We start from the raw sequence: 21060 nt of genomic DNA, 5'->3' as shown, positions 1-21060 counted from the left end.
TGCACTTTTTGGTTTGCGTTAGAGTTTTCATTGTGCAAATGGGCATTGATTTTGCTGCTTCCTGCTTTCTTAGACTCTTCTTCATTACGTTTTGCCATGTTCACTTTTTTTTTTGCTCGTCTTGCATCAACGCGTCTGCACGCTCACCCTTTAACCGACAGATTGCCAGACTGATGAGACACTATTTGCACGACACCGACACACAAAACACAAAGACACAATGGTTGTAATGTACTACGCACATACTCGTAGAAGCGAACACACAAATCAACAAACGACACAAAAACAAGGAGAAACTAGCAAAAGTTGAGCTACCGAGGAAGCGACGCCATGGCAGTGGAGAGCAGGTGAGCGACCTCAGAGTCGGTAGACAAACCGAGCATACGCGCTAGTTGCGGTGCATCGACCGCCAAAAGCTTTGCACCAGACACGCTGTTCGTCATGGCATGCGGAGCACACTCGCCCATGCCGTGCGTGACGAGCCACGATGCGACACGCTCGGCGGGCCAGCTACGGAACGCCTGGCGCTCAGTATCCGTAAGCAGCGTTTGCCCTCGCGAGTCAACAAGGTGCAGATCGGCGTACTCGCTCATGACCTCGGGCTCGACACTGCGTCCATAGCTCAACGGCTTGTCGTACTGAACGGATGGCGGCGGCTTTGGCGCAACGACGGAGCGAGTTGGCCGCTGCAATGCAGACGGAGCAGTGCTTCCAGCCTGGGGAGTGATGCCAGCTCGGCCGATAACAGCATAGGTCTGCGGCGGAATGGGTGGCGGGGCAGCCTTGGCCACTCGAGCGCCAGGGAGGGGTGGAGGCGACAATTTCCTGTTCGGCAGCTCGTAGGGCGACGCATACCCGCCATTATCAGCGACCGGCGGGGGCACCGCTCGTTGGGCTCTCGGCGGGGGCAGCGCGGGAGCTGCGACAGCAGCTGCAACGACTGACTTGGGCGGAAGAGCAGGCTTTGCCGGCGTTGGCGGAAGCGAAGCACCACCAGAAGGAGGCAGGGTCGGGTTCAACGGCACAGCCACGACGCCATAATCCTCAGCGCCCTCGTCCTCGTCGGGCACGACCGAAAGGCGTTGCAAGAGGTCTCCACGAGATGCAGTGTCATGGGCCACTTCTCGGTTGAAGGAGCGAATTGTCTCGAGGCGGTCTTCGGTCAGGACCTGCAAAAAAAGAAAAAAAAATACACAAAATTCAAAGTCAGGTTTGGAGAAGCCGAGTGCAACATCAACCAATAGTTCGAAAAACACAATGAAACGTACAAACTCGCCGATTTGAGCAGAGATTGGTCGTGCTCCGGACGCACCAGACACGGAAAGCTGCAGCGCGTTGGTCATGAAATGGATGATGCCCCCCAACTCGAGTTCGATGACAGCCGACGAGTGCTTGACCGTAGTCTTGAGCAGTCGATGGCCCGAGAAGTTGGCATTTTCGCCACACGTCTGTGACAGAAATGAGCAGCCAACAAAAACAAAAAAAAATCAGCGCAAGTCACGCTGGAAATCACACCAACACGAATTTCATGCTGCTATTGTTGTTGTTGGTGTAGTGGGCATCGTCCCCCTTACCAGCACGTTGAAAAAGTAATCGTCCAAAGGCTTGCGATGCTTGTTCAAGAAGGCGTTGAGCTCTGCCGCGTTGGTGGCATCATCTTCAAAAGTGTCGTTATCGGCCAGGCGCTGCAGAATGTCAATGATGGCAGCAATGTGCATCTCAATGACGTGCTGCGCCAGTGAGTTGTCGTTGGCGTCCAGTTGCGTTGCAGCCTCGACGACGGACACGCCAAAGTAGTCGGGAGAGGCAAAGACGGGCAAGAAAAAGTGCTCAAAGAGAACAAGTGCCTGGATGCGGGTGGAAGGCACGTTCGGGTACTTGGAGCGCTGGAATGACAGATGGCGACAAACCAGACGGAAGGCTACTGGCAGCTGATCCACGGTTTGAAGCAACTTTGAGAGCAGGCGGTCGCACAGCTGGAGAACAGCAGTAAGGCTGACGGAGGGCGGCAGCACGCTGTGGTTGGCGAGCTTGGCAGCCGTGATGGCCTTGACCTGCACCTCAATGTGGGGTCCCGACACGAGCTCAGACACGAGCTTGGTGAACGTGCCGCGGAGGTAGTTCCCGCCGACCAAGTTGGCATAGGCAATAATGACCTTGTTCGAGACGGCAGACGTTTGCGGCGCCTTCTTGGCGGCAATCGCGGCAGACAGCTGCGAGATTTCACGCTCGAGCAGACTGGTGATGAATTCACGCTCCAGACCGTTGCTCACAAAGCCGTAGACGAGTGCCTGAGCAAACTCGTCCACATCCATGTAGTTGGGTGCTGCCTCGCAAACATCCATAACGGTGGGCATGAGCTCTAACGCACGCTGCCAGCGTGGATTCACAGGCGGCCGTGCAACATTGCGCTCCTTGCGGAGCGGGCCAAAGACGCCACCCAGGTCTTTGAACGCGTCCGCCTGCTTTGCCGACTGGACAGCAATGGCCGACTTGGCGGCAGCATAGTCGACACCAAGCGGAATGTCTGGAACGCGCGGAGCAGGCAGTTGCGGCGGCGCCTTGCTGCCGGCCGATAAAGTGTCGGGCACAGCGTACTGCGGACCGTCGTCCACAGAGGCGGGCGGAGCACGGCCTTGCTGGACGCTGAAGCCGGCCGCAAAGTGATTAGCTGCCGGGGCTTGTGACGCCGGGGCTGGCGGCAGCGACGCCCCTTTGCCTGTAAGCGACATGCCAGTGCCATACAACGGGATGCCCTGCGCAGGAGTGGGCGCCGCCGGTTCGTTGGTACGGTGCGCGGGGTCGAGATAAACCAGCGGCGAGCCGTAAATGGACTCTTCGCCTGCAGCGATTGCGGCAGCATCGACTGCAGCGGCAGCGGCAGCAACAGGACCCGACCGCGCAATCTGGAACACGGCCGAGTACGAGTGCGAGCCAACGGGCTTGGGTGGAGCGCCCGCGCCGCTTGCGCCGCCGCCGCCGCCGCCGGGCGTTTTCGCAATGCCAACGGTCATGTAGCCGTCATCCACAACAGCATTGTTGGCGGGGTTGGCGGCAGCCACAGCCAGTGCAACAGATTGCCGACCAGGTCTGGAAGCCTTGCGCTGCATTGTGGTTCCATAGACGTCGCCGTCATAGTTGCCCGAGAAACGCGCAAACGTAAAGTTCTTGTAGTCGGGGAGGTTTTGCACGTCGCTAGCACCGAGCGGGTCGTCGAGCGTGTCCTTGGCGGGCAAGCGCGTGAGCGAGTTGTTAAAGTTTTTCAAGTCCATTTCGTCGCGCACGCGGGGTTGGTAGGGCGGTGTGAGCGTCTTGGCTGCAAGCTTGGTCCAGTCCAGCTTTTCGTAGAAGGCATGGTTGCGAATGTCGTTGGCGGACTTGGCGCCGAGACGCTGCGAAGGCGCACGCTGCAGGAGGCCTCGTAGAATGGTGACGGCTTGCGGGCTCAATCCACGGCTGTCACGCAGCGTAGCCAGGGCACCTTCAATCTGCATGAAGAGCGTGTTTTGGAAGGTCTGATCAATGGTCGTGCCTTCGAACGGCGGGGTGCCGGAGAACATTTCCCAAAGCAGCACTCCGAGCGCCCACCAATCAATGACAAAGTCGTAGCTGTTCTTTAACAAGACCTCGGGAGCGAGATAGTCGGGGGTGCCGCAGAGCGTGTTGGTCTTCTGGCCGTCTGTGAGACCGCTCTTTGCAAGGCCAAAGTCAATCAGACGAATGTGGCCGTGGAAGTCCAACAGCACGTTTTCGGCCTTGAGATCGCGGTAGACGACGCCAATGCCGTGCAAGTAGTCGAGCGCAAGGAAGATCTCGGCACTGTAGAAGCGAGCACGTTCTTCCGAAAAGTAGCCGCTCTCGTTGAGATGGAAGTACAGGTCGCCGCCGTTCACAAAGTCGAGGACCAAATAGAGCTTTTCGTCTGTTTGGAAGGAGAACTGCAATTCCATGATGAACGGGTGGCGAACGCGCTGCATAATGTCCTTCTCTCGCTGCAGGGAGATTTTTTGGTTTTTCGTCTGCTTCTTCTTGACAACCTTCAAGGCGTACACTCGGCCCGTGTTCATCTTCTTGACGAGCATGACCTTGCCAAAAGCACCGCGGCCAATGACATTGAGGATGTTAAAGTCTGCCAGAGAAATCTTCTCCGTCACCTTCTCAAAGTGCACCGAAAGGTTCAACTCGCCACCAACCACGCGCTTGCCAGAACGGCTCGTCAAGGCGATGGATTGCGTGGTGGTCTTGCCTTGCGTCATCCCAGAGACGGGCAGAACGCACCGTCCCAGGAAGCTCTCCTTGACGAAAATGCCCCAATCGCACACGTCCAAGGTGAGCTCTGACTTGAGGTCGAGCACATCAAAGGTGAATTGCTCGTCCCACTTCGGGGTGGTAGTCTTCTTCTCGCGCTGCGTGCGTACTTGCTGCCGTCCGAGCGAAACAATGACGAAAGGATCTGCGAGCTTGGGCAGGTTGGTTGCCCCCTTGATGCGGACGGAGACTTTGCCAATAATGCTGGTGGAGGTCTTTTCGGGCTCTTTGGCGGTCGTCGCAGCAGCGGTAGCAGCAGCGGTAGCAGGAGGCGCCAAGGCGGCAGACGAAGACGAAGTGCCTCCAGCTGGCGGTGCTACCACTGCAGGCGGCACGATGGCAGCCGAGGAGGTGCTGGCGGAAGCAGCGCCGCTTGCGACAACCCCATTTGCGCTCGACACATTGTTGGCAGCAGCGCGCTTGAAAGGATTGGCGAAGGGCGACTGCTTGATGGTGACATCCTTTTCGATGGTTTTTGGCAAGCGGCGGAACAAGGTCGGGTCTGGTTTCCAACGGTGGGTGGGACCGACAGTCGTGAGCGCGCCCAGGGTGGTCGTTCCGCTCAAACGTCGTTGTGCGGCCCAGCTCTCGGGAGTGGCGGCGGCGGCGGCCGGCGAAGCAGGAACGGCAGGAGCGTTGGGCAGCAACGCCTTCGGCTTGGCCCCCTTGAGCGGGTCGAACGGAGGGCCCCCTGCACTGCCGCTGCCAGCACCAGCACCAGCACCAGCACCAGCACCAGCACGGCGAGCAGGTTCGGCGGGATTGGGTCCATCCTTGACTGTCTCGCCCTCTTTCGTCAACTCGTTGGTGCTGCTCACAATGTCAGGGCTGCACCGTTTCACCACGGCGAGCTCGGTGGTGATTGCGCCAAAGCGCTTGTCCGACTCTTCAATTTGGGCCAGGACGCTCGGGTCTGTGGGCTGGTTGGTGCTCGAGTAGACATCGACCAGCTTGACGAGGCCTGCGCGCAGCTTTTGCTCAGTCTCGAGCTGTGTTTGCAAGTCCCGAATGCGATGGCGGCGACTGCTCATAGAGTCGCGGCGCGCTTGCGCCCACGCACGTGGGTCTGCGACAGGTTGTAGTGACAAGGGCTCTGCGGGCAGGTCGACGGAAATCTTGGTATCGCCTCTTGCGGCTTCGGCGGGAGGCGGGACGGCTCCTTTTGTCTTGTCAGCCTTGACACTCGCCTTTTTCTTGCTACCAGTGAAGGACGAGGAGCCACCACCACCACCAGCAGCAGCAGCAGCAGCAGCGGACGGTGTTGCTTCTACGGGCTTGTTGAGTGCTCGTGCCAGTTGCGTCTGGTAAAAGTTCATCTTCCAGTCCGAGACAGCGAGCTGGTGCAAAAACCGCTCATCGTACGGCGCGTCGGGGATGGTTTCGTAGACGCGAACAACTGTGCGCAGCTTTTTGCGGTTTTGGACTTCCTCGCGAACCTTCTCGGTGAGTTGCTGCAAGACTGCCATTCCTGCGGGCTTGCGGCGTTTCGAGATGGTTTTGCACAAGATGGCAATGCCGTCCTCAAGAGTGACGGCATCCTTGCCCTTTTCATAGCGAATGACGACTGGTGCGGCAGAGACAGAAGGGAGGGCTGCTGGAGGCGGCGCGGTAGAGTGCGAGCGGTCTCGCTCGTTCGACGCAAACGGCGCTCGCGCGCTGGCTGGCTTGTTTCGCATATTGGATGCAGCTGCAGTGAACTCCAAGGCGTTGCACCCATACACCCGGCCAAGGCTGCTGGCGGCCGTCAGCGGCACTTCGCACGCGTCGACTTGGATGTCCTCGTCGTCCAGGCAGTAACCTGCGATTGCCATCGGCACCGTGCGATTGGCCTTGATCCCTGCAATAGCGTCGAGCAGTGGTCCGACTCGGTCGAACGACGGTTTGGACACTGAGTGGTACACAATGATGAATCCATCCGAGTCGTGCACCCACTGCAGCAAGGAGCAAAAGCAAAAGCAAAAAAAAAAAAAAAAAAAAAAACAAATTGAGATGAGTACACTACCAAAAAGCCCCGTCGTCGTCGCATCAGAGTCGCATCAGAGTGATTCGTTACCTGATCGGCACTAGTGGGCACCGACACAACGGTTTGGTGGCGCACAATCGCGGGAACATGGAAGTCCGTGTCCAGAATGACATTGCACTCGAATCCGTGGTAGCGATTGCAGAATGTGATGTGTTCGTCGTACGAGCATTCTGTCAGTTTACACGCAGCAGCAGCAGCAATGAAATTGTGTTAGCGCAGGTTGATTTCTCAACGAAAGGGAGCGAAGTCTGAGAGTTTGTGACGATTTTGTTTTGAAACGTCGTTCCAAATCCAAACGCTGTGCTCGCTTTCGACGCGTGCGCGATGTGACTGCCACCATACGACGCACCGAGTCAAAGCCACAGTCGCGACACGCAGTGTGTCTGGGATTGGGGTCGTAATTGTCAGCGAACACAACAATGGCGCACGAGAAACCGCGTTTTTTCTTGGATTTTCACGGCCAAACGCCGATTGCGCAGCCGGCTCAGCGCGCATGGCACCGTCACAGTCGTTGGTTTGCACATGCAATTGCGCCATCAGCGGGACTGAGCCGTGATGGTGGTGAGCGCCTGGGTTTTTCAATCCATTGACTGTGGTTTTTGGCTCTTTTTTTTTTTTTTCCATTGTTGGCTTTTTTTTTTTTTTTTTTTTTTTTTTCGTTTGTGTGAAGTTGGCTTTGCTTTTTGAGTACCTGACGGATCGAGCGGATCCTGCCCGATGGTCTTGCTCAGCGTCAGCAAGGAGATCTTCTGCAGAAGGGGGAAGAAGGTTGAACAACAACAAAGCGAAAATGTCAGCGAAGATCAATGAGCGTCATTAAAAAAAAAACAAAAAAAAAAGTTGTGAAAAAGAGAAAAAGTTTTTTTTTTTTTTTTTTTTTTTTGGCTGAAACAACATTGAGGAAATTTCCGCTTTTTTTTTCTTTTTTTCTTTTTATTTTTATGATTCTATAGTTGAGATTGCCAGCGTCGGTCACGAGATTGAGCGAGACCATCGAGAAGAATGAAAGACAAAGCTTAATAGCTCTGGTTGCTGAAAACTGGCAATGCACAATGCCAGGGACACGGGGGACAAGCGAAAGAGCACTGCTACTCAGTGAGCCTGCTGCCTGACCCCCTTCCCAACTTGCCTCTGCCGCTCGTCCGCCTCCGACCCACAGCTGCCCCAGTCCCACCACCTCATGGCGATGAACATGCAGAAGAATAACAAAAGAACCAAAATGCAGCCCTCAACAAGACAACCAGCAAAATAGAAGGGAAAAAAAAAAAGAAAAAAAAGAAAAAGAATAAAAAAAAAAAAAGATCAATCATTTTGCATTGCACGAACATCGATATCCATTGAAGTACGAGTGAGCTCATGCTGATCGATCGATGGATAGGAACGGGGGAAATCATGGGGCGAGAGGGATGTATCGTCATGAGAAATCAATCCACATAAATGCGGTACTAGTTTGGTTTGGTAGATCACTTTCGCTCCAGATCAAAATGGCGGGAAAGTACTTGCTTGTAGATCAACTCGGATTATTGCTCCGCTCCGTTCAGATCCCCTCATCCCGAATAAGAGTACTTGCCACACGGAAGCGGATCCAGCTCGAACAGAATCATGTCCAGCAAAGAGGCACGCAAAAACAATGAAAAGGAATTGTACATTCGACACAAATCACAAAAACCATCACACACACAAAACGCCAATCAAACAACTGCGCATCCTTTAAATGCGACGTGCCTTGCGTGGGCGGCAACCATTGTGAGGAATAGGTCTAACCAGGGCAAGCACAAGTCAGCGATGAAATCACAGGCAAAAAAAAAAAAAAAAAAATCAAACCAAAAAGCCACAACAAAACCCTGTCGTCTTCAAACTTACGAAATATCCGTGTACGAAATGATATTGAGTGGGCTGTTTGTGACAACTAGTGTGTGACAAACAAAGAAAACAAAACCCACCCAGCCAAATTGGTTAGTTATCCAACAAGCAAGCCGAAACCCCTCTACCATGAAACAATCGCCCTACCTCGCATGACGGAGCTGCGCGCAACGGACATGCCACTCAAAAACACGCGAATCGGATGGCGCCGCTTCTCCATGGTCATGATGTGCTGCACAACTTGATAGCAGGCCTGCTGGCCGGCAAAGGTCGACTTGCGCTTGGCGTTCTTGAAGCCGGCCGAGCCGGCGGTCTTAAAGTAGCGCATCTGCCCTGTTGCCGTCGAGTAGACAAACTTTACATTGTTCTTGGTGAATCGAATGCGCAGGACGTCTGCTTGCTCGGGGTCAATGATTTGCGCGCCAAGCTGGAGCATCTCTGGTCGCGGCGGCGCCAGGCCTGCCGACCACTCAAAGTCGGCACGCAGCGCTGCTGGGATTTTGCTCAACAGGGCTCGGGCTTCCTGCTCCGTTGGCGTGGTGACATCCTTTGTCGACGCTGCAATGTCTGCTTGGACGGCTGCAGGGTTGAAGTCGCTGGGCGCGAGTTTTCGAGCCGCGTCTGCCTCTTCCTGGAGCTGCTTGCCCGCGTTGAAATCTGCAAGGAACGAGGCAAAGTTTGCGTCCGAGTCGACCTTGGAGCGCTCGCCCATGCGCTGCGCGGCGGCCTGCAGCTCGTCCACGGAAACGCCCTGATGCATCGGGTGTGCCTTGCGCTCGGTTGCCTCGCTCTCGGGCTTCTTTTCCGGCGTGAAATCTGCAAAGAAGGCCTGGAGGTCCGAGTTCGAGTTGCCCTTGTCTGACTTGGCGGCGGCGGCGGCCTGCAGCTCGTCCACAGAGAAACCAATGTTCAATGGGTTTGGCTTGCGCTGAGCACCAGCATCAGCAGCCGCCTTGGCAGCAGCAGTCTTGGCAGCAGCATCTGCATTCGTCGCATTCAGCCAGTCCAGCGACGACGGCGGCTTGTTGTTGTCCCCAGTGGACCATGCGACGGAAGCGAGCACCGAGATGGATCGGCTGGCCGTCCCCGCGACGACTGCGCGGCGTAATAGCCCTAACAAACCGTTGCAACGGAGCAAAGAAGACAAAGCAACACCATGGAAATGAGGGTCGGTGGGACGGAGGAGGAGGAGGAGGAGCAGGGGGGGGGGCTACAAAGAAGCGAGATCTCTGCCTCGTTCCCCCTCTCTTCCCTCTCTTCAGCTCTCTCGTCGGTCGACAGGTCAGTCATGTCACTTTGTATTCAATCAGAGTCATTGTTTGTAGCTTTTGTCGTTTTTTTGGAGTTGTTGGAAAGAGCAGCGAAGAACAAACCTTGCGTTGATGCGATTCTGCTGCAAACACACGCGGCTGCTGCGAGCATTGAAGGAAGGGATTGAATGAGGGATTGGAAAAGAGTGAGCATGCATGGATTGCAATACAAAAGTGCTAACAAAGAAAAAAATGCATAGAGTAGACATTGGACTTGGAACTGATAGACTGTTGGCAGTACGAAATGGCAGTATTCCGGCTTTTGCTTTGCTCTCTCGTTCATTTCAACTCCCGAGTGCTGCTTGGCTTCAAAACGAGGCCATTGCAGATCAACCTTTTGTTTGTGTGTATTGATGTGGGGGGTTGGGTGCTCTGTTTCAGCAGCAGCAGCGACGAAACATTGCTTAGGAGGGAGTCGAAATCGTTGCACTGTTTCTCAGACACGTTCAAGCAACGCACGGTCAGTTCAAAGTGACGTAACACACAAGCACGTTAAAACACAAAGTGACTTATTGTACAAAAAAATCATTCTCAGACACAGACAAAAAGCTCAGCGTCTTTCTAAACTTGGCAGAGTTCGCCGGAGCTTCCCTTCAACTTCAAAACTCGTGCGTGTTGATGACTCGGGTGAACTAGGATTGGCTGCATTGTGCATTGTGTGCATTATGGCTTGGGCTGTGCTTGCTTGTGTAGTGCTTGAGGCTGTTGCTGCTGGGGCTGCATTGCGGCCTCTTCGTTGGCAATGCGAGCGGTCGCGACCTGATCTTCCTGCTCGTCCTCGTCCAGCTCGAGTCGCTTTCGACGCTCAATTTCGTCAATGACGTACTGATAGCGCGGCGACGTGATGCCGAGCCAGCCTGTGAATGTCTCGCCAAGGTAGTCGATGACGCCGAGCACCCTGTACCCGACCGCCCACAGCGAGTCCATCACGGTCGCCGGCGGCGGTGGCGCTGTGCTCACACTGCTGCTGCTGCTCGAGTCGATGGTTGTTGACGACGGCGGTGCATTGAGCGGAAGTTGCGACATGTTCATTTTGACGTGTTCCTTTGTTATGGTTTGATGCGAAAGCCAAATATGGCGGAGCGTGTGTGTCAGGGTCTGAGATTGACAGCAAATGAAGAATGAAACGGCAAAACGGGGGAAAAAATAGGAAGACTGAATCGATGGGCATCATAGATCTACACAAAATGAAGAAAGGAAACCAAGCAATTGTGAATGTTGTAATGGGAGATTGACAAACAGGTTTAGCAACAGACACACATCACGACCCCCAAGCGCACAAAAAACTTGAAAGGCAAGAAGAAAAACAAAACCGGTACACCTGGAACTCAAACCCACAAACACGGGGGCCGGTGGAAGGGACAAGGAAACAAATCAAACAGCAAGTTGGAATCAACTCCATTGCGGCGCACCAGCAGGGGCAACAAATGGCTGTTGCTGGGGTGGTTGATACTGTCCAGGTGGTCTGTAGACGGAGGGGATAGAAGTGAATATGCAAGTGAGTCACCAGCAACAAGAAAGCCAAGAAAACGCCAAGAAATCAAACAAAACGTCAACAACACTCACGAAGCAACACCCATGGGACTGGGATTGAACGGCTGATGTGGCTGCGGCTGTCCACCATACTGTGACGGGAAGGGTTGCTGGGGTGCTTGAGGAGCGTATTGCGGCAAATTCTGGGGCGGCGGCTGACCGCCGAAAGATGGTCCACTCTTCGGCTGCTGCTGCTGTTGCTGTTGCTGTTGCTGTGGTGGATAGCCGCCAGGAGCAGGAGGATACCCTGCCATGCCAGGCCGGTGCCACGCACCGGCGTTGGCCGGAACCTGACCCGGTTGCATCGTGAAAGGCTGCTGCGGACGGGGACCTTGCTGATTCTGCTGTTGTTGTTGAGGCGGGTAGGCAAAGTTGCCTGGTTGTTGTTGCTGCTGCTGCGGGGGAAGAGGGCCCATTTGCTGGAGAGGTTGCGGTTGAGGGAAGGGCGCAGCCTTCGGCGGTTGTGGGGTTTTCAGCAACTGGTCATACAACAGGAAGGCTTTGCAAAAGCGGTCGTTCAGCGCCATGAGCTGAGCATTCTGGTTGGAAATGTCACTGAGCTTGGCGCTCACGGGGGCTCGCGAGGCGTTGCACATGTCAGTCATCACTCGGATCTTTTCGTTTTCAACTAGATTGTCGCCAGCTGCGTCAGCGTTCGCAATGAGCTGCAAAAGCTCGCTGATCATCGTGGGAGAGACGATGGTGGGCTCGGCAGTTTGAGCGACGGCGCTGGTGGGCGCTGGCGCGGCGGTCGTCGCACCTGCGGATGGAGCGGCTGTCACAGCAGCAGCAACGGGTGCAGCAGCAGCAGCAGCAGCAGCAGGCTGGGTGGGCGTATGGTCGTCAACAGCTTCGACATATTTGACGGGGATCAGACCTGTGCGGCCTCGCAGCTCTCCTTGCCACCAGTTTGCATCCGACGTGTTGAGCAGCGTGAGAATGTCGCCCTCCTTGAACGGAAGCTCGTCATCGTGCGTCGTGTCGAAATTGAACAGAGCTCGAGCGTATCGAGCCTAGTTCAATGACACAAACAACATCATTTGGCAAAAACAACAAGGGTCGGAAGGGTAAGACAATGTCAAACAAAAAAACAAAAACAAGCCGAAACGAGAGACAAAAACAAAGCTAATTGGTCCCCACAAACACAAGCAGCGTCTCCCTCACCTTCAAAGGCTGCGGTGGAGGCTGGGAAGAGGGAGGAGTGACTTTGGGCTGGCTTTCTTGCAACGAGCGAGCAATGGCCATGGCCAGCTCGGCATCTTCCTGCGATGCTGGAGCAGCGGCAGCGGGTCGCGGAGCCGACGATGTCGATGTGGGCTTCTTTTTGGGTGGAAAGTCGTACCCCTCGCGCTTCAAGTTTTCATACACTCGGTGGAAGGCAGTGATGTTGCTCAAATCAGTGTCCCAGTCTTGAATAAGCTCCTTGATGCGATCGCACACTTTGGCGTTGGTTTGCACCTGAGTAGGAAGAGCAGGAAACGGGTCAGAAGGGGTGACTGGCAGTTTGCCTGAGCAATGCCGTTAAATAGGAGGGAAGGCTTACCTTGGTTTGCAACAAACCAGCAATCTTGTCCAACACGTCCGCTGCAGCCACTTCAATCTGAAAGACGCGTCCGCAGTTCTTCATGCACGAGTCGAGAATCTAACTCCGAAGTGATGAAGGTTAGAAAGAGCTCGAGCAGACAAAATTCGTACGTTCTTTCACAAAAACTCACTGTGAATGCAACCAGCTGCACGTTGGGGTTGCGCGTGGATGTGACGCGCTTCAGCAGGGTTTGGATGGTCTCTTTCGCACTGTTCATATCATTTCGCACACGCCAAAGTGAGCTGCAAGTGAACAGTGGAGAAGAGGAAGAAGATTGGCATTGAAGTTCGAGTTTCTTCGAGCGGTTCCAGAGTCGCTCAGTCGGCGACCATCTCGGCAATCTGGATGAAATCTTCGTCCATCGTAATGAACGTCCATCCCTCGACATCGGTCGTTGGTGATGTTCCCAAAACGAAACGCAATGGGTCGCTCAATGGTGAAAATCGATTCAAAAACCAATATAAAAAAAGCGAGATTTACGCTGCAGAGTCCTTGATGCCTTCCCAGAGGCCGACCATGGATTCCCAGTCCTCGGAGCCCGGTTGCGCGTTGTCGTGCGCGATCTTGTCTGTGTTGTTGTTTGAATTCGAGCAGCAGTGAGCAAACAGTAAGCGGGGGGAAAGGAGAAAGGGAAGAAGCGAACAAGCGTCATCAAAAGCCCAGCCAAAACGGCGACCAACGTCAGTGCTGCACTATGTCAGAGTCGAATGGAAGAAGCAAGAGAGAGAGAGAGAGGAAGACGGTGAAGAATGATGGAAACGGGGTTGAAGGGGAGAAGGAAGAAGGAAGAAGGAAGAAGGAAGAGAAGCGAGACGATTGAATGGAAAAGCATAAGAAAAAAAAAAAAGAAAAAAAAGTTGAAGTTTCTTACAAACGAGAACTTCGCGAGAAGACGACATTGGAAAGAAGGAAATATGAAGAGTGACGAGAAAGAAGTAAGATTTAGAATCTGAGACGGGAAATCAAATGATGAATGAACAAATGGAAGAACGGGAAAAAAAATACAAGAGCGAGCGAGGGAGAAGAGACATTGAGTATTAACAAAGCGTTGAGCAAACAACAAGGAGTCGCAACACACACACACACAAACACACACACACACACACACACACGGCATTCTAACATGGCAAGTGAATAATGCAGCAAAGCAACAAAAAACGACTAATGAATGCAATACGACGAATGGATAGCTGAGGGGGAGAACACAACCAAACAAAACAACACAATCATTCGAGATGAAACGCGGTTTAGCCCCGTGTCGGAGGCTTGGCGGGCTTGGCATACACGTCACCGTTCGGCGCGAGGAAGGAAGACTCATTGTACGAAGGCGAGAGATTGTCATACAGGCTTTCGTCTGCCTTCGATCCAGGCGAAGCAACCGCATACACGTCGCCTCTCGGGCCAACAGTAAAACCGGGTTTGGGAGCGCCAGAGCTACCACCACCAGGTGCGGCAACCGCGTACACATCACCCTGAGGTCCGACAATAAAGCCAGATGTGTTGCCAGAGGCGCCACCAGCAGCAGCAGCAGCAGGTACAACCGTGCTGTACAAATCCTGATTGTCGCCAAGCGACGCGTAGAGATCCTCGCCACCGCCGCCACTGGATTGGCCAGGAGCAGAGTAGGTTGCCTCGGGAGCAGCGTACGTCGACCCACCAGCAGCTGCTGCGTACTGCGCCTTGTCTTGCGTGTCTTCGTAGATGGAATCACGAACAGCAGCATTGCCGGCCGCTGGCTGAGCCGCCGCATAGATGGAGTCTGGCTTGCCCACGTCGGCATACACATCGTCGGTCTCGCTTTGTGACGCAGTCATTTTCGAGCTGGCAGGTCGAGTCAACAGCTCCATGTTGCTTCTGCACCGAAGGTGAAATGCAACCAAAAAGAGAAAACAACAGCCCCCCCCCCAACAGGTACGAGTTAGCCAAGAATCTCACATCAAAAACGCCCAACCAACACACCCAACACACAACAGACAGGCCGTACGCAGTAGGCGGCAATGCGCGCGCGGAATTCGACGCCGCCGGCTTGGACTCGCGAGCCTTACGGCGCCGAGCAATAACAAACAGGATGATGACAGCAAGGAGGACAATGCCGGCAATCGCACCAATAATGGCACCCAGCGGGAAGCCGCTGCCAGAATCGGTTTGATTCTGAACGTTCCCAGGGCCACCGGTGGTTGAAGCCAGTGTGGCCGTGCGAGAAGACGACAGACGAGAAGCGGACGGCGTGGCCGACTTGCTGATCGACGACGTGGCACTACTGCGCACCGCAGTTGAAGTCGTGGGTGCAGGCACTGAAACGCCCGGCGTCGAGGTAGCCACGTACGGCGTCACGCTGGAAGTCGCGGAGCTTGAAATGCTCGAGACTGCCGTGCTTGAAACTTCTGGAGTGGCAGAGCTGGTGCAGCTGCATGCTGACGTAGAAACTGAAGGGTCGAGGCAAGCCGAGCCGCCAAACGCCGCCGAAGTGGCGATGGTGCGCGTGATGGAGAGGGTCGCGCAGTTCGAACAGGGATCGAACGATGGCCAGGATGCATACGCGCAGTTGGTCGGGCACGGTGCACCTGTGCAGGACTGCAACTGGGTTTGGAGACAGGCTGTAGGCGACACGGCGTTGCTCAGGACAGCCGTAGCAGTGACGGTCTGTGTCGCGCCGCAAGCCGCAGAGCACGGAGAAACAGGTGCATAGGACATGATGACATTGCACGGTTGCGTGTTCGTCGGCTTCGTAACGCCATTCGTCGTGCACGTACCATCGGCATAGTTTGTAACCGTGTCGGTGCATTGGTACTGCATTTGCTGGGTGCCACCGCACCCCGAGCAAGCGCCCCAGCCAGTGCCTGCAAAGCTCAGATTTAACGTTGTTGCTTGCTTGGTGTCGCTCGGATCAGAAGTGCCAATGCTGTTGACTGCATAGATGCGGAAGTAGTACAGGGTGTTTCTGGTAAGCCCAGCGACGGTGTAGGAGGTCGAACTGCTGCTCAAACCAGTCACATTCTGGAAACTAGCAAAGTTTGCAGTCGTGCTGTACTGAACGGTAAACGAGGACACGGATTGCTGAGTGTTTTGCACCAAACTCCAGGACAAGTCGACAGACCGGTAGGACGCAGCCGTGGCGAACACTCCGGCTTGTTTCATGGGCGCTAGGGTACCATAAAACAAAGGACGAATACTCACTGTCAGCTCACACATGGCTTTGTTGGAGCACGGACCAAAGAAACAATAATTCAAAAACACCTTACCAGCGGCTAGGGTCATGTAAACAGAGCCAAAGAAGGCGTTGATGGGCCCCGACCCGCCAGCGTTTCGAAATCCACTCAAGTATGCGTTCATGCTGACGGAACCGGCGGGAAGCGGAGTCGAGATCGTCAAAGCTCCGGCAGTGGTTAAAGTGTTCGACCACCTTTCACCCAAAACGGTGTTCGCCGCGTTGTAAATCCTCAGAAACAGGTAACCACCATGCTGATTCGAGTTGGTGAAGGCTGCTGTGAAGCTGACGACCACACGAGTGCCGTCAATGTATCCAGAGTTTTTTGCGAACGAGGACAGCGAAATCGCTTGGTAGAGCCAACCATATGTGATTGAGTTACGGTTTGTACAACTCCTAGGGGGATTATTGCCGGGACAGTTGGCAGCTCCCGGCTTTAATAGATTGCTCTGGCAATACCATCTGTCCTCTTCGTTGTCCTGGGCTTGTGCAACGGTCCACAGCGACGGCGGTGCGATTGCAGTTTTACCATTGTTGCACGTCTGCTGCGTGATAAACCCGCCCGTCGGCGGATCGAACGCTGGACAAAACACCCAAAAGTTCATCATCATCATCATCATCATTGCACATCGAGTGAGTACTCTTTCGGTCATTCATTGCACATCCAACCCCCAACACCAAACACCACACCAAACACCAAACACCAACAGCACGCCTTCTTCCGATCTGAAAAATCTACATCCAGCATTTTTCCGGCTTTTTTCGTCGCCTTCCTCATCTCCCTCGCTCACAAACCCCCCGTTCCCAACTCCAAACCAACCTGTCGATATTCAGCCATGTTTCAATACACGCGCGTGTCGTAACCGCAACAAAACAGGCTGAAGCCAAACAGTATTGTTATCGCAAAAAAGGCAACCAAAGCTAATTGTGAATTGTTCTTTTTTTTTTTTTTTTTTTTTTTTTTTTTTGGTTTGGCTGGAACGTTGAGTCAAAGGGTAGAGAAAAAAAACTGAAGCTCGGGAGAACGAACAGCATCGGAGGGATGGCTGTGGAGTGTACGTGTGTGTGTGTGTGAGTGGTGTATGTGAGGGGTGGCAGATGCGCGGGTCGGCGAGGTGTGAAATTGGCTGGCAAAGTGGAACCCGCAACAAAACGCCGAAAGGCAAAATCACAACACACATCACATTAAGACATACGCGTCGTTGCGCTGGGAACCGCGATGGACATGCTGGCGAAAGACAGGATGAGCGCAAGAACAACCGCAGCTGTGCCGGCGGGGGCAGCAGCCAACGACGAAGCGGCGGAGCAAGCGAAAGAGCGGATCATTAGGAACGAAAAAAAAAAAAAAAAAAAAAAAAAAAAAAAAAAAAAAAAAAAAAAAAAAAAAAAAAAAAAAAAACGAATGAGATTTAACTTACTTTGGCTGAAAACGAAAAAAAGAAAAGGATCGATAGATCGAACAGAACGAGACAGGTCGAACAATAGGCAGTTAAGCCACAATAGACGTTGATGAATTTGAGCTGCAAAAAATGCGCAAGATGGAAGCTCGTTGTTTTGTGTTTTTTGTTATTTTTGACATGGAGGGAATAAACAGGATTTACAGTGAACGCAACGGTCATGAACAAGCGAGCAAAACAACGAACAAGCGAGGCTCCGAAAAGACTCTACGAGGGAGGAGGAGGAGGAGAGAACAAACGAAAAAACTCAAACGACAACAAACAAACCGGAACCAGAAACCAAAAACAACAACCCATCCGACACCTCAAGCGTCTCCTATCAGTCGTCGGAAACCCAGTGAGACGCTTCCACAGAGAAGGGTGCCGCGGGCTGACCGTCTTCGTTGACAGCGTCCAAGGCGTCACCGCGCTTTTTGCTCTTCGATTTGGCTGTCAAGTTCTGAATGCTGGTGCTCGTTGCCGGAAGCCCAAGCTCCTCGTACAGGTCGCTTTGTGCGTGCGCGGGCTGTGACGTTGCGTGCCGAACCTGCGAATAAAGGTCGCCATTTTGTGGGCCTGCAACAAACTGGCTGGACGACGACGACGACGCCGACGCCGCTGCAGCTCCGTCTGGCTTTGCAACGGTCGCGTACACATCGCCGTTGGGAGCGACGACATTGTTGCTGCTCGCCACTGGAGCAGCAAGCGGCGCACGAGGCTGCGGCTGCGCTGTGGCATAGTAGTCCCCTTGAGCTGCAGCACCGGAGGTGGGTGCAAAGCTGCCAACTTGAGCATACAGGTCATTGTCGTCAGGATTGGCGGCTGGGGCTGCGGCAGGATGCACATGATCTGCCGTGAAGGCATAGAGATCATCGTCCTGCGCCTGTGGGGTCGCCTTTGGCTTGGCTGCTGCAGGTGCGTCGTCGGGTTGCATGTAGTTTTCGGATGGCGCAGGCGTATTGCCTTCGCCAGGGGACGTATACACTGATTTTGCGCGTGTTGCGACGGCGTACGTCGAGCTCTGCCCGCCCACAGCGTCGTACAGCCCGGCCTCCTGAGCCTTGCTGTGAGCTGGAGAGTCTTGGGGCGCAAGATAGAGCGCGGCAGCCGACGAAGATGATGGCGGCGCAATCACGCTGCTTGGTCGGGCAACCGCGTACGTTTCCTCCTCGTCGGGTGAAGCTTGGGCATTTGGCGACATGGTACGCGAAGAGGCGGAGGAAGCAGGTGCAAAGAGCGCGTTGCCAATGGTAGAAGTCGAGGAAACAACGCGCGTTTTCGCAGGGCTGCGGCGGCGGCGCATGACCAACACCAAGATCACAATGACGACCAGCAAGATGCCAAGGCCCACTGCAACACCAATCGCCATGTTGCTTGCATCACCGCCCGAGCCCGAGCCAATGACAAGCGTCCCAGCCGGGGTATTCGACGAAACGGCGCTCGCGCTCGACAGGGGAATGTTAGCACTTGAGCCCGACGACGGGAGAATGCCTGCACTACTCGGGGTAGCAACTTGACTCTCAAGGCTGCTCTCAGACGAGGAGCTGGCACCAGGAGGAAGAGTCTGGGCAGAGCCTGTCAAGGAAGCGGAGAGCACCTCCGAAGAAGACAAGGGCACCTCCGAAGTGCCACATGAGTCGCTGCCAGTGCAGGGCTGAGTCTCACTCAACGGGAGGTTGCAAAAATTGTCGCCAGACGGACCCACCGGCGTGCGCGTGCGCGTGTGGGAACCAACGCTGCAATCCGTGCTGGAGCAGGTCGGCCAGGCACTCCAGTCCGAGACGACGTTGCATGGCACAACACCAGTAGGTTGTTGAGGAGACGCAATGCAAACGCTGTTCGCGTACACAATGCCGTTGCCATCTTGACATGTCGCACTGCGGGTACGTGTCCCATTACAGGTTGCAGAGCACACAGACTGCGCGTAAACCCAATCAACAGAGGGTGTTGTCACAGACGGCGGATGGCTGGCCACAGTTGAAATGCCCGCATCATTTTTAGCTTGGACAGTGCATGTGAAAGTTGTCCCGCTTGACAGCCCGGTGAATGTGTATGAAGTGGCAGTCGAAGCAAGCAGTCCGGATGTTTGCGCGAGAGATGAGCTGGACAATCCAACAGACAGTTGAGTGACTGGTTGTTGTGTGCTAGCGACGGCTGAGAACGTGACGAGCACAGCCGTCGCGTTCACGGCTGAGCAGGAGCACGTCTGCGGAACCGGGGCGGCCACTATTGTCAGAACAGGGGATTGGAAGGAGACATCCATTGCATAGTTCGTAGCGCCGGACTTTGACGCAACAAAGCTTCCGACGAGTTTGGTAGCGGTGCTCGGGATGGGCTTTGAAGCCGCAAGGGTAACCGCGGTCGTTGAGATGGTAGTAGCAGAGCTGGATGAAACGAGCAGAGCGCCAAGGCTATTGTAGAAGGCGAGCTGAACACTCCCCAGGTCGTCGCCCGCGTTCGAGTCGAGAGCAACTGTCGACGAGAATTTGGCAATCGCTCGACCGTCCATGACATAGTTGGTGAGCTCGTCGTCGCTTAAAGCGGATTCGAGATCAACCGAGTAATCAGCCTGCGCGTTCGTGATCGGTGCTCGAGTACCGCCGCAAGACCAGTCAAAACACGTAAATCCACAGGTTCGGTCGCAATTGTCCGCTGGTCCAGGTCGAAATGCATTGCTTGCGCAGTACCAGGCGGATTCATAAGTGCTGGTGAGAGTGACCACGGACCATCCTGATGCAGCTGGCGAGCTCGTGCACACTTGGCCAGAGTTGGTGATGTAGTTGGCCAAGAATGCTGATGCACTGTCCACCGCAAGGACCACCACGACCAGCAGCAGTGGCAGCAGCCGGAATTTAGAAGACAAAGACATCGAAGGAGTGAAGCCCAGTGGTATGTCTGAGTGTTTGATCAAGAAGGGGTGCCAAAATGCTCGTTTGCGCGGGCTATTGTTGTAGGTTTTTTCGAATTCTGTAACCTGGCAGACAAGAGGAGCACGACCAAACAAGGTGAGTATCATTACTGAGATGGATTCTGGGTTTAGTTGTCGTGATGCGCGACTGTTGATTAGGAGGGAGCAATGCATGATCGTGTCAGCCGAGGTGTGTTCGGTTTGTTTGGTCGCTTGCCGAATGTCAGATTAAACCGAATCACCGAAGCGAGGTCTCAACGACGTAAGCAACATGGCGTCAAAGCGAGTGTCGGTTTATAGAGGGGACGAGCGAAAAAAGGGGACGAGCGACAGAGTGCGACAGAGATAGAGTCGGCAGCATAACCAGCGCGTCGAACGATGACGACGACGGAGATGAGACGGTGGGCTGGGGAAGCGCGAGGTGGAACGATAGACGGGCAGAGCCACGACGAACGAGCTACATCAGCAGCAGCAGCAGGGTTCAGCAGCAGCAGCAGCAGAAGCGACAGAGCGACAAGGTCGAGAGTGGAACAGAGCGGCAAATACACAAAACGTTGTTTTGGCTCGACGCTCGTCGTCATCTGTCTCCACGCAGAGACACACACACACCCATGCAGATACACATGCATGCATTCACATATGATTGCTGCTTGGGTGTGTTGACACCTCATCGCGCATCCCGTTTGCTCACTCATTATTGCAGTCAAACAACAATCAACATAGAAAAGCGATTCAAACAATGCCACTAACAAAATAATTTAAAAAGAAAAACAATAAAAAGAAAAAATTCGAGACTGACGGATTTTTGGTGGATTTTATTGATTTGTGGAGAACGGAGCGAGAAACGGATTCAACGCATGGAGTTGGAGGCTCATGGGATGTATCG

The 21060-nt window shown here is 54.3% G+C and overlaps 6 protein-coding genes across 6 annotated transcripts; all 6 read right to left on the bottom strand.

Moving 5' to 3' along the window:
* Window positions 1–169: 169 nt before the first annotated feature.
* Window positions 170–7082, bottom strand: CAOG_07765 (serine/threonine-protein kinase gad8). The gene is made up of 5 exons (XM_004342789.2): window positions 7023–7082; window positions 6362–6501; window positions 1575–6239; window positions 1269–1448; window positions 170–1169 (listed from the first exon to the last, which is right to left on the bottom strand). Exons 3-5 carry the CDS (start codon window positions 6117–6119, stop codon window positions 312–314), a joined length of 5583 nt encoding a protein of 1860 aa, XP_004342838.2. The 5' UTR covers window positions 6120–6239; window positions 6362–6501; window positions 7023–7082; the 3' UTR covers window positions 170–311.
* An 880-nt stretch (window positions 7083–7962) lies between these two features.
* CAOG_09127 (hypothetical protein) lies at window positions 7963–10053 on the bottom strand. The gene is made up of 4 exons (XM_011272535.1): window positions 9568–10053; window positions 8342–9307; window positions 8195–8240; window positions 7963–8090 (listed from the first exon to the last, which is right to left on the bottom strand). The coding sequence occupies exons 1-4, from the start codon at window positions 9785–9787 to the stop codon at window positions 8042–8044; spliced, it is 1281 nt and encodes a 426-aa protein (XP_011270837.1). The 5' UTR covers window positions 9788–10053; the 3' UTR covers window positions 7963–8041.
* Window positions 9993–10641, bottom strand: CAOG_09126 (hypothetical protein). The gene has a single exon (XM_011272534.1). It carries the CDS (start codon window positions 10534–10536, stop codon window positions 10168–10170), a length of 369 nt encoding a protein of 122 aa, XP_011270836.1. The 5' UTR covers window positions 10537–10641; the 3' UTR covers window positions 9993–10167.
* A 255-nt stretch (window positions 10642–10896) lies between these two features.
* Window positions 10897–13549, bottom strand: CAOG_07762 (hypothetical protein; the record flags this gene model as incomplete). Its single annotated transcript, XM_004342786.2, has 7 exons — window positions 13494–13549; window positions 13103–13190; window positions 12753–12831; window positions 12581–12679; window positions 12202–12495; window positions 11071–12050; window positions 10897–10969 (listed from the first exon to the last, which is right to left on the bottom strand). Exons 1-7 carry the CDS (start codon window positions 13519–13521, stop codon window positions 10897–10899), a joined length of 1641 nt encoding a protein of 546 aa, XP_004342835.1. The 5' UTR covers window positions 13522–13549.
* An 88-nt stretch (window positions 13550–13637) lies between these two features.
* Window positions 13638–17012, bottom strand: CAOG_07761 (hypothetical protein). The gene is made up of 3 exons (XM_004342785.2): window positions 15865–17012; window positions 14607–15765; window positions 13638–14476 (listed from the first exon to the last, which is right to left on the bottom strand). Exons 1-3 carry the CDS (start codon window positions 16481–16483, stop codon window positions 13870–13872), a joined length of 2385 nt encoding a protein of 794 aa, XP_004342834.2. The 5' UTR covers window positions 16484–17012; the 3' UTR covers window positions 13638–13869.
* Window positions 17013–17369: 357 nt separating this feature from the next.
* Window positions 17370–20962, bottom strand: CAOG_07760 (hypothetical protein). Its single transcript, XM_004342784.2, has 2 exons — window positions 20925–20962; window positions 17370–20240 (listed from the first exon to the last, which is right to left on the bottom strand). Exon 2 carries the CDS (start codon window positions 20133–20135, stop codon window positions 17607–17609), a length of 2529 nt encoding a protein of 842 aa, XP_004342833.1. The 5' UTR covers window positions 20136–20240; window positions 20925–20962; the 3' UTR covers window positions 17370–17606.
* Window positions 20963–21060: the final 98 nt, after the last annotated feature.

Source organism: Capsaspora owczarzaki (genome assembly GCF_000151315.2).
Source record: "Capsaspora owczarzaki ATCC 30864 unplaced genomic scaffold supercont2.16, whole genome shotgun sequence".
Taxonomy (NCBI): Eukaryota; class Filasterea; order Ministeriida; family Capsasporidae; genus Capsaspora; species Capsaspora owczarzaki.
Note: the sequence above shows the minus strand (reverse complement) of the source record. Positions and strands in the feature narration are given on the sequence as shown.

Bases quoted from the DNA above. Each gene is read 5' to 3' on its own strand.
- CAOG_07760 (XM_004342784.2), bottom strand. From the start codon at position 20,135: ATGTCTTTGTCTTCTAAATTCCGGCTGCTGCCACTGCTGCTGGTCGTG.
- CAOG_09126 (XM_011272534.1), bottom strand. From the start codon at position 10,536: ATGAACATGTCGCAACTTCCGCTCAATGCACCGCCGTCGTCAACAACC.
- CAOG_09127 (XM_011272535.1), bottom strand. From the start codon at position 9,787: ATGAACGAGAGAGCAAAGCAAAAGCCGGAATACTGCCATTTCGTACTG. The intron at 9,308-9,567 runs GTTTGTTCTTCG...ACGGTTTGTTAG, and splicing joins CAGAATCGCATCAACGCAAG to GGCTATTACGCCGCGCAGTC. The intron at 8,091-8,194 runs GTAAGTTTGAAG...TGCCCTGGTTAG, and splicing joins ATTTCGTACACGGATATTTC to ACCTATTCCTCACAATGGTT.
- CAOG_07761 (XM_004342785.2), bottom strand. From the start codon at position 16,483: ATGACCGAAAGAGTACTCACTCGATGTGCAATGATGATGATGATGATG. The intron at 15,766-15,864 runs GTAAGGTGTTTT...ATGGTACCCTAG, and splicing joins TTACATGACCCTAGCCGCTG to CGCCCATGAAACAAGCCGGA. The intron at 14,477-14,606 runs GTACGGCCTGTC...CCTTCGGTGCAG, and splicing joins CGCGCATTGCCGCCTACTGC to AAGCAACATGGAGCTGTTGA.
- CAOG_07765 (XM_004342789.2), bottom strand. From the start codon at position 6,119: ATGGCAATCGCAGGTTACTGCCTGGACGACGAGGACATCCAAGTCGAC. The intron at 1,449-1,574 runs GTAAGGGGGACG...TTTCTGTCACAG, and splicing joins ATTACTTTTTCAACGTGCTG to ACGTGTGGCGAAAATGCCAA. The intron at 1,170-1,268 runs GTACGTTTCATT...CTTTTTTTGCAG, and splicing joins CTGCTCAAATCGGCGAGTTT to GTCCTGACCGAAGACCGCCT.